At 44.1% G+C, this 11,509-nt stretch overlaps 1 protein-coding gene across 1 annotated transcript in view; it reads left to right on the top strand.

The window, feature by feature from the left end:
• Positions 1-2,372: 2,372 nt before the first annotated feature.
• The window catches only part of LOC117229197 (kin of IRRE-like protein 3), a 376,701-nt gene continuing 367,564 nt past the window's right edge, over positions 2,373-11,509 (top strand). Inside the window, exon 1 of the mRNA XM_076523448.1 lies at positions 2,373-2,882. Coding sequence (XP_076379563.1) covers positions 2,825-2,882 — 58 coding nt within the window. The 5' untranslated portion in view covers positions 2,373-2,824. The remainder of the gene's footprint in view (positions 2,883-11,509) is intronic.

The following is an 11,509-nucleotide window of genomic DNA, read 5'->3' as shown; positions in this document are numbered from 1 at the left end:
CCCTGTAGAAGAAAGAGACGAAATTGTTTCTTTGTCCGCAATATTAATCAGCGTTTGGACAGAGCTTGTTTTTTTATTTAGTTCCGACGACGCAGCCGATTTCACATCTCCTTTCGAAACGGAAAGTTTTCACAACGCAAAGTCAGTTTCTATTCGATGGTTAGCGATAGTCTGCGTGCGTCGACGGATTTATGCCAAACGAACGTGACAAATATAAATAAAAGATCGAATACAATTACTACATCGCTGATATAACATAGTAATCAAGAATCGCTTCGATAAATTGATTTTCCATCGAGGCTCGCTGTATGAATATCGATGATGATTCATAAATATTCGTCGATTCATATTCTACATAATCAAGCTATACTATTACTAACTATACTAAGCTATACTGTTTTAGGAGAGAATCTTCGAATGCGGCTCGTTAATTGATAAAACGAGCATGCTTACAATTTTCAACATAATCAAGCTATACTATTACTAACTATATTAAGCTATACTATTCTAGGAGAGAATCTTCGAATGCGGCTCGTTAATCGATAAAACGAGTATGCTTACAATTTTGAACATAATCAAGCTATACTATTACTAACTATACTAAGCTATACTATTCTAGGAGAGAATCTTCGAATGCGGCTCGTTAATTGATAAAACGAGCATGCTTACAATTTTCAACATAATCAAGCTATACTATTACTAACTATACTAAGCTATACTGTTCTAGGAGAGAATCTTCGAATGCGGCTCGTTAATCGATAAAACGAGTATGCTTACAATTTTGAACATAATCAAGCTATACTATTACTAACTATACTAAGCTATACTATTCTAGGAGAGAATCTTCGAACGCGGCTCGTTAATTGATAAAACGAGTATGCTTACAATTTTCAACATAATCAAGTTATACTATTACTAACTATACTAAGCTATACTATTCTAGGAGAGAATCTTCGAATGCGGCTCGTTAATCGATAAAACGAGTATGCTTACAATTTTGAACATAATCAAGCTATACTATTACTAACTATACTAAGCTATACTGTTCTAGGCGAGAATCTTCGAATGCGCCTCGTTAATCGATAAAACGTGTATGCTTACAATTTTTATGTTATTAGACGCCGAAAATACTGATATATTGAAATGTTATTGATACACATTTCGGTAACAAATAGTAATCGATATTATATTAAGTGATGAATGTTATGTAAATATACTGAACACCATCAACAGTTTATACAACTGTTTATACAACACAATTATAAAGATTTAATTAAATTGGTATTTATTCGTTTGCATTGTAGCATATTTCAAAAACAGTTTATTTACAGAATCAGAGGATATTTTAGCTTGATTAGTACGTGAACGAACAACTCGTTCAAAAATGAAGAACCCGAATAACAAATATTTAGAACACAGTATAGCTTGTCGATGAAAAATTCCACGAAATCACGGATAATCGATTTTAACCCCTCGCCGTACATTGACGAGTGTGACTCGTGATGAAGATTTCTAACAGAGCCTGTCAATTATATAATAAATGTTATTCCATTCTTTTAAGTCGGAATCAAATTCCGTTCCCTCATTATCAATATTTAATCGTTCGAGTAAATGTCGGAACACGATAATTACAAATTATCTTCTCTTTCTAAGAAATGATTAAAATCAAAAATATTCTAATCATTGTTACTGTGAAGATAATGGTACGGCAAGGGGTTAACGAGACTTCAAACCTTCGAATTATTTTCCCTTAACCCGTTGCACTCGAAGCCAAATCAATGCAAAATTTAAAACAGTCCTTCTGACCCACGGTATTTCCATTTTATATAACATAATGCATTCTGAACATATATGCAGTTGCACTTTGCGACTCGTGCAACAGTTACGCTTACGACACTTCTTGAAATATAAATAAATTTGATTCACAAAATTATTTTGAAACGCGACATAACAATTTTTCATGGCGCCTCGGAGTCGCTGCTCGAGTGCAAAAGGTTAAAATCGTGATCTCGCAAGATGTTACTGCGAAGTCAGACAAACTCGCACAGAAATCCTCGTTCCGACCATTTGAACATTGTCGATGATCAGCAGTTCCTGTTATGTTTACAGTTTCCCCTCCGGCGTCGAAGACAGCACGTGGCCCCTGGGAGAGGCTGGCGCCCGGGGGGTGGGTTCGCGGATTACCGGTGGCAATAAATTCATTGTCCTTTTGGCAAGGTGGCGCGTGGTTACGATTCACGTTAAATCGCAAATTAGTCGGGGGGTGTAGCGGCAAGGGGATGCAACGGGGCGCATGGGAGGAGGGAGGGTGCAAGGGAGGCGGGCACGGGGGTCCTGTCAGGGGGTTGGTGACTCTCTGGATGACGATATGCAGAGAGAGGAGCTCTCTCGCGCGCGCGAGGTAGAGAGGGTTGAACCAGCGGGGGCTGGCCGGTTATCAGAGGGTCAGATACGTCTCTGCGCGCCAGTCGAAGCCGAGACTTCGTCCGCGCAACTTCTCTTCCTCTTTGTCTGTCGAATGGTCTCCCCGCACGAACGTGTTACCGAGCCCGTCGATCCATCGCACATACGAACGGCTCGCTCCGATCGTTCTACCCTTATTTTATTTTCGTGCCCGACCGCCCGGAAAAATCCGTCGCCGCCGCTGTCGCCGAGAGAAACCCGCGCGTTCGCCGGAGAAAAAGCCTCCCCCCTGGCACGCGTCGGTTTTGTGTCGTTTAACGCGTTGATCCGCTGAACAGAACAACCTGTAACAGAGTGAGCACACCGGCGAAAAAGTTTCCACGCAGGGGGAGGAAGCGGTTCATGTAGAACCCCTGGAACCATGACGAGAGCACGCCGATACCGATTTATACCGCTTCTGGTGAACATCCTGCTTGGCGGTGAGTTTCAAACACCTTCTACTTTTTAATCATTCCTCTAGGCACCCGGACCAAATCGACGTTTAAAACTCACGGTGTTTACAAGCGTGGCGCGTTGTTTTAATAGGATCGCACGGAGTTTTGTCGTTGACATTTCGGTCTCCCGTAAATTTTACCGAATTTGCAGGTCTTTTAAGAATCGAGTTCGTTCAATGTATTGTGCGCTAGATGGATGTTTCGAGCATCGTTCGAGGATCTATGTTATGTGTTTTTTCTACGATGGGACCACCGATGTGTCGTAAAGATCGCTGTTCCGATTGCTGGTCCGTTTAGTCAGACTTGCTGATACAACCCCTTATCGCAATAGTTGCTTCAGAAATGTATGGATTCACAGTCAAAAATATTTTGAATAACTGCCTTCAGGGCAATTTCAATTAAAAAGCCACCCCTATCGATCTAACAATTCATTTTTACGTTATAGTTTAAAAGTGTCTGCAAAAGACGATGTTATTCTTGCTAGTGGCTAAAACTAACTTGTCCAGATCGGAGAACGATCCAGCTTGGATCGCGAGCGATCGTGGCCAAGGGTGAGACTTGTTGAGTCTCCGGCACGTTGGAGACGTCTCCTGGTTCTTCAGGCAGATCTCTGATCTCTAGTGTTTAAAGATCGAATGGGATTACGTATCGGGCACATTCGAGACACTTTAGCTCTAGCGATCTAGCTGCGTGATCTCGCGGATGCACGGTCTTGATCTCGAGGCTGCCGCACGTGTTTCCAAGATATTCTTAATCTTTAAGAAACACAATACCGATGTCGAGGCCATTCACCGCCTTCTCCGATGAAAGCAGAGAGATTCGAGTATTCTGGTGGCTCCGGAATCATCGAGCTTCCTCGAGATCTAAGATCCCCGGCCCTCGAGACCCGAGTCTGACCGATATCGGAAATTTTCCGACTCCTTCGCCGTCGTGCTAGCGACGCTCTTTTATGCTTAGAATCGCTTGTACTTTTTCGTTTCCGCGGGGCCCCTCGACGCTGTTTGCCTCGGTGGAGTACAGGGTAGAAACACTGTGCGACACAGAGCGATCTATCGTCGTGATTTCATACGTATCCTTCGTCGATGGAACGGCGGAATATTTATGCGAAATATAAATTGTCTAAGCTAGTTGTACGAAACTTAAGTTTGATAAAAGTGTCTTTCTTGTTTGGATTATTCTAATAATCTGCACACGCGTTAGAGAGATATTCTTCGATTCTAATGTCTTCATAGTTTTGCATTTAATCTAGATATTTTAGTCGAAAAAATAAAATAAAATTCTCGGCCCAGTGATCTGTCTTTTCGAATATTTTTTAAGTAGCAGGAACTATTGTCAAACTATGAAAAATATATAAAAGTAGACGAGGTCTGACAGCAAAATACTGACGACTTAGAAACGTTTGAGTAAAATGATCAGAACTGTTCAAAGTGTGAGACATTTTTCATATCGTTCGTATGATAAGGCAAATATTTAGGTGTCCCATCTTATTTTTGTACTTCGATAGATATCGCGTGGAATGGATAAAATTGATCGCAATGCCTTTATCCTTGGTACTGTGTTTAACTATAGCATCGTACCCTGGCGGTGTTCTAAAATGGTGTTTGGACTCTCACTATCTCCTTGCGTAGCCGATTCACGTATTTAATAGACTGAACGTAATTTAACAATATCCTTAGATGCTCGAATTTCCACAGTTTCGTTGGCTTTCAGTTTATGCATTTATACCAAAACTGGGTAGATCAACCCTCAGAAAGCGGTGACTAGGTCAATTTTTGACCCAGAGTATTTAAATCGTTCGCTTAATTACTCAATTTTCGGCAATAAAATAAAATAAATTGCTGTTACATTAGGCTATTATAAAGGCTAAAATACTATTATATTATAAATATTATTTATAAATATTATTGTATTAGGCTACTGTAAAGGCTAAAACAAGTCTGCAAGAAATATCTTCAAAAATATGTTTTGAAAAATTGCTGAATAAAGCTCAGAATTGTTATGCACACTGTCAATAATAGTACAGTTGTGAAAATGGTCCGCCATCCGAGGGTTAAAAGAGAAGCTCAGGAACATTTCTGTGCTATTTGGACCGTGTAAAACTGGCCAATTACAGGAACGAACATTCCTTCAAGTCCTATTAATCGCTGCAGCGTGACATTAAAATTTCCAAAGATAACTCACAGCGGCAAAGTTACGTCGCCTAAAACACACCAACAGATCGAATACCAAAAGATAACAACGTAACGGTCCTCATTACTTTGTAAATCGGTTCTTCTTGCACGATTAGGTCCGTTTAATTTTCGCGCATTCGCGCCGCAGCGGAAACTAAGTTATCGGATCTACCTTGCAGGATAATACGGGCTGGGAAGAGAAAAGTCCATTTTTCATCGGGGTGGGGGGGAGGAAAACGGATCCCTTCCGTTCCACGATAGGTATTTTTCCAACTCGCCGCGCGGTTGTCTGTTTTTCTTGCGTTTCCCGTGTATAATCGCCGGTGCGAAACCGGCTGGGGGTGTACGTTTCCATCGTTTATGCGCACGCCACCGCCGCCGCGCCGATGCGGGCGCGTGAAACCAGCCAGGATCGAAAGGATGTAGGAGAAAAAAAAGCCGGTACACAGCTCTAACCCAGTTTCTTGGCTATCAATCATCGGTGTTTCGAGAGGGTCGGCGAGGGGCCGGCGGGGAGGGGGGATTCGTTCATCCGGTGCTGATAGAATTCCAGCTATGGAAACTGAAGAGCGCGCGGCGGCGGCGGCGGCCGTGTGTGTCGGACGCGAGCAGAATTAGTTAGCAAAATCCCCCGGATGGATTCTCTCGGCCGGCTTGGAAAATTTATCAAACATTACTCTGATCGACAACCGGCGACGCTATTTGCCGAACGCGCCCCGGATAACCGTTCGATCTTCTCCTCTCCGTCGAGTAATTTTCCTCGAGACGCTTGTATCGATTTAATTGTCGGGTTGCATTAGGGTGCGCGCAACGCGCCGCGGAGTTTGCGGTTCCGGGCGCGGAAACGACGGCAAAGGAGGCATCCTAATCCGTGGACTATGGCCAGGGTTTCGCGCAAATGCAGGTGCAGCCACAAAGAGCGCGGCTGGAAAAGTGGCGGGCGAAAAAATATATATACAATATAAATCCGCAACCCAGTTTTCCCGTGATCAATCATCCTGCCGATATTTCGAAGGAGCCGGGGAGAAAATCCGACGGCGATGACCGCGGGACGATTCCACGGGAATCCGATAATCGTCCTTGGAACCCCGGAACCACGAGATTATGTTTTTCCCGGCACGTTCGCCGCGCCCCGCAGCGCCGGCTGCCCGATCGAACGATCAAACTGACTTATCGATCTAAACACGCCGGGTTACGAAATTTATCTTCGATATTTCAACGAGTCCAACGTAATTGAATCGTCGATGGTTCCATCGGGTTCTGAGCGACAAACATAGGGCGGTGGAGGCGGTTACTGCGAGATGACCAGTTCCTGTGCCTTTGGTTTCTTTTCGGACATAATTCATTTTATATGCAGCGACTATTTTATGCTTCTATTTTGTGGATTTTTTCAATAGAAAAATGTAATGCGTCTTTTTCGATAATCGTCCTTGGCACCTCGGAACCTCGGTACCTCGAGATTATGTTTCTCCCGGCACGTTCGCCGTGCCCCGCAGCGCCGGCTGCCCGATCGAACGATCAAACTGACTTATCGATCTAAACACGCCGGGTTACGAAATTTATCTTCGATATTTCAACGAGTCCACCGTAATTGAATCGTCGATGGTTCCATCGGGTTCTGAGCGACAAACATAGGGCGGTGGAGGCGGTTACTGCGAGATGACCAGTTCCTGTGCCTTTGGTTTCTTTTCGGACATAATTCATTTTATATGTAGCGACTATTTTATGCTTCTATTTTGTGGATTTTTTCAATAGAAAAATGTAATGCGTCTTTTTCGATAATCGTCCTTGGAACCTCGGAACCTCGGAACCTCGAGATTATGTTTCTCCCGGCACGTTCGCTGCGCCCCGCAGCGCCGGCTGCCCGATCGAACGATCAAACTGACTTATCGATCTAAACACGCCGGGTTACGAAATTTATCTTCGATATTTCAGAGTCCACCGTAATTGAATCGTCGATATTTTATGCTTCTATTTTGTGGATTTTTTCAATAGAAAAATTTAATGCGTCTTTTTCGATAACGAACAGATGTCTGTGGACTGTGACAGTGAGGGATGATCGACTGCTGTGCCTTTCGTTTGTTTTCGGACATAATTCACTTTATATTTATCGCACGAGACATTGCATATTTTTATTGGAAAGTAAACGAGATATAGGAATAAAATAGTCGACGAATATAAAGTTAACTGTGCCCGAAGACGAACCGAAGCCGCAGCAATTGGTCACAGAGCGCGGTAATCGGCTCCGCTACCCTATCGTCCTGCGCGCGCGAATAACTGAAACATATTTTCGTCGCGCGTTACGCTCGCGCGCCGGTGATTCCAATTAAAAGTAGCAAAATAAACGAGATAAAAGAATAAAATAGTCGATGAATATAAAGTTAACTGTGCCCGAAGACGAACCGAGGCCGCAGCAATTGGTCGCAGAGCGCGGTAATCGGCTCCGCTACCCTACAATCCTGCGCGCGCGAATGTTAACTGAAACATATTTTCGTCGCGCGTTACGCTCGCGCGCCGGTGGTTCCAATTAAAAGTAGGAAGGGTTGCTGATTAACTTTCGGATCGAATGAAATATCGAAATTCGGGAAATGCTCCCGCGTCTCTTTTCCCGATTTCGTTCGCAGCGGAACAGGATTTTTCCTAAACATCGAACACCGTGTTTTCCAACACGGGGAGATTGATCAAAATCCCGCGGACCGTCGAGCGCAATAGCAAAATCAACGCGATAGAGATTTCTGATCGGTCAGCCGCAGCGACGCGCGTATCAAAAAACAGGATTTAATTACTGGATGAACCGTTGTTCCGATTCCCGACAAAGCGGTCGAATTTGGTTCTGCTCGTTGGCGCGCGCACGCAAACACTATTACTGTTTATCAATTAGCTGCGATGTACGCGTTTGCTTTCCGAGGAAAAGACTTTTGCGCCCGATGGCCGCGTTACCGTGACCGAGCCTATATTTTTCATCGTCTTTTGTTCTCTTCTGGCGCACCGATCCCTCCACGCGGCTATCTGTCTACTCAACGCGAGAGGCGTTCGGGGATTGCAGCGAGAATTCATTTTATGCTTTCATTTCTTTCCGCGCATCGTACTCGACGTTCGATATTTTTGGATTGGGATCTACTGATTTTTTTGGTATCAGATTCTAGAAAAATGAGCAGATAAAAGCGTCTTGATTTCAACTGCTGCGCCTTTCGTTCGTTTTCGGGCATGATTCACTTTATATTTGTCGCATGAAACATTGCATATTTTTGACAAATAAAAAAATTATTATCGCGTGAGGCATTGCAAACGCTTTCATTAACCACTTAACTTGTACGCTCGAGTCGATTCGAGCGCGCTAAACAGGCCAAACTGTGCAGACTCGAGATAATTAAGCGGCGTTGTATTTTATACTGCTATAATTTTTCACACTCGAGTATAATCGAGAATTGAAAGTAACAATGTGAAAGTAAAGAAAAAAAATCGTTTTATTGATATTTATCATTTACATGGGATTGTAAGCTATAACACTTATTTATTCAAGAATAAAATATAGCCTTTTTCCATGGAACAATTTACATAAAAAGAAATTGACGTTTTTGGCCGATTCTTTTTAAAAAAAAACTGTACGTCAAGGGGTTAATTTCATTTGAAACAAAAATCACAGTTAAATTCAGTATCGAGAAGAAGTTACAGAAACATGGAGAAAGAGGCACAAAATTAACCAGTCATTATTATTAATTAATTAATTAAACGGACAATATACCATTTAGATTATAGAATATTAGGTCTAATAAAATAATAATTTAGGTCTCGCAGAAAAAATCGATGCTGATGCTGTAGGAGTCTACGTACCTGATAATTCTGTTCAGACAAATATCGAATCAAATTTTATTGTTACGATATTTCCTCCGTATCGTCGCGCGACTTACGGAAATAGCGAAACGATCGAGAGCAGAGTCGCAGTGTTTTCGCGAACGGTCGCACCAACGAGATACCAAAAAATGCAAACGCGACGCTAAGGGAGTAAATAACCCCGTTCGCTCTGTTCCGAAGAAAATATTCTAACTTCCGATGTTCGCGGACCGGAGACATCGCGCAAGCAAGACATTCCCTTCGTTACTCGCGCGTTAGTGCACTCGATTGACAACTGCGCGAAACAAAAGCCCGCGGAGAGAATGGGCGGCGGTGCGCGGCGCATCGAGTCGCGCAAAAGTCGAGCCGAATATTTTCTTCTGTTTGTCTTTCCCGGCTCGCATGGTAAATAAGCAACAATAGTTCGTTACCTCGCTTCGATTCTTGCGTTCGGACGTCACGTTGCGTCCCGGCGCGCCGCTAGACATGCATTGTTTGCTCACCCTTCGCTTCGCGCACACGAGAGAAAATTTCGCGGTCGTGGCTCGTCGTCTGGGCCTCTCTCTCCCTCTCCCTCCCCCCTCTCGATCTTTCTCGTTATTGAGTGGAACATCGACGGAGCAAATGTTTACGCGCCGATTCTCCGGAATGAACTCGTCGGCAGACGGCCGAGAGGGAACGGGTTTTTCGCGAGAGAGGATCGGCAATCAGCGGCGGGTATGCAGGATCGAGGAGTTTTTATTAAAATCGAGGACGTGCTTCGCGGCTTCAGGAGCCCGGCCACTCGTCGGCCCCTCGTCGGCCTCCGAAGGATAAGATGACGCGACGAGGCGACGTCCGTACCTCGAGAAAAGGAAAACAAGCCCGGCGAGCCGCGGTGAAACGGCCGCAGAGTCGGAAAGAATAGCGATCAGCTATTCCCACCTCGAGAACCCGCTGAATATGCATGAAACAATCGCATATCTCATGCAATTAGCCGAGGCAAATCTTTTCCCTTTCTTCGGCCGGCTTTTTCCTCATAGCCGCAGCCGTTCCCGGCACTCGCCGTTTCATCCTTGCTCTCTGGAAGACTTGGCTCTAATCAGAGCGCATTTGCGATTTCCGCGGCCGACCGTCGCCGATGCAAATTGCATTTTGAATCGCGCTGACACCCGCCCGAGTTCGTCGACCGATAAACTCGTAGCCGACCGTGTTTTCCGCAGCCGTGCTTTTCTCTTTCTTGTTTCGCGCCGTCGAATATTCATTTTCCGCAATCATTTTGCGGATCCGAGCGACGCCGCCGGAGTCGCTTGATGGTGTTGCTTGTGATCGGATTCGCACTCTGTTAGAGCTCCACGATAAATTGCCCGCGCGACGGCTGCTGCTCTCTTCGCTGGAAAATTTCGACAAGTTCGAGGAACCGTCCGCGAAAGTTGCTGTTTATTTTTATCGACCGCCTTCGCTCGCTGCTGCGGACCAGGGGTTGAAAACCCGTTACGATATCGGTGGCCGAAGTACCGAAATCGATATATAAACCAATACCGATGAACGTTATAACAGTTACGAGATCGCTTCGGTTCTTCGTAATCAGATCGCGGATCTTTGTGCAGAATGAAAATAATCTTCGACGATTGCAACGGAAAGGATTCAGATAGAACAGTTCTTTCAATATTTTCATCTTTGAATATTTTTATCGGCTGTAATTACTGGACTGCGAGAGAAAGATATATGAGAGAAATGAATGGATCGAATGCAAAAAGTTGTAAAAGAATTAGAGAAATCTAGGAACACTGTTACGCTATTTTCAGCTCACCACGATTATTAACCCTTTGCACTCGAAGCCGTTTTAACTGTGAATCTAAAACAATTTTTCTGGCTTATAGTATGTCCATTTTTTGCGATAAAGTGTATTTTATGCATATGAACTTGAGTCTCGCGATTCATATACAACAGTTACGTTTTTAATAATCTTTTTCAATCTAAACTTTGATAATATAAAAATTATCTTGGAACGTGATATAACAATTTTAATCGTGCTCAGAGTCACCACTCGAGTGCAAAGGGTTAAAAGAGGGAAGACATTCCCGTCTGGCTTACGTTTCTCACGATTATTTTATTATTTCGCATAAGGATCCATAATCAAATTATTACCCATTTTTCTCACAGATGCACAAAATCCGCAGTGTAACTATTTCGATCAGAACCAACACGTATTACTAATAATAATAACAATATTTATACGCTCGACGGGAGCAAGTCTCTGTGTTACGAAAGCAGGACGTTATGTGATCCGAGCAGCGAATATGTAACAGCTTGAAACGACTACTTTGGGAACCTTTCGAATCCCTGGTGCAAATGAATGCCTCGCGCGGAACAATTATGCGCGAACAAGCGAACGCTCGGCGCGAGAACGGTCGCAGTGTTTGCGCGCAACATCCGAGAATTTTCCGAAGGACGAAAGCCACGAGAAGGAAAGGTAGCGGTATCGGGCTTTTAGGGGAGTTTGTTGGATCAGGACTCGAAAGGGTGCATCGGCATTCGCGACAGTGAATTAAATTACCCGGCGCGGGGTGGCGCGGGGTGGCGCGGCACGGGGTGGCGCGGCGGTGGAAGCTCTCGACCTCCGAT

The sequence above is a fragment of the Megalopta genalis genome, chromosome 7 (assembly GCF_051020955.1).
Source record: "Megalopta genalis isolate 19385.01 chromosome 7, iyMegGena1_principal, whole genome shotgun sequence".
NCBI classification, from domain to species: domain Eukaryota; kingdom Metazoa; phylum Arthropoda; class Insecta; order Hymenoptera; family Halictidae; genus Megalopta; species Megalopta genalis.
Note: the sequence above shows the minus strand (reverse complement) of the source record. Positions and strands in the feature narration are given on the sequence as shown.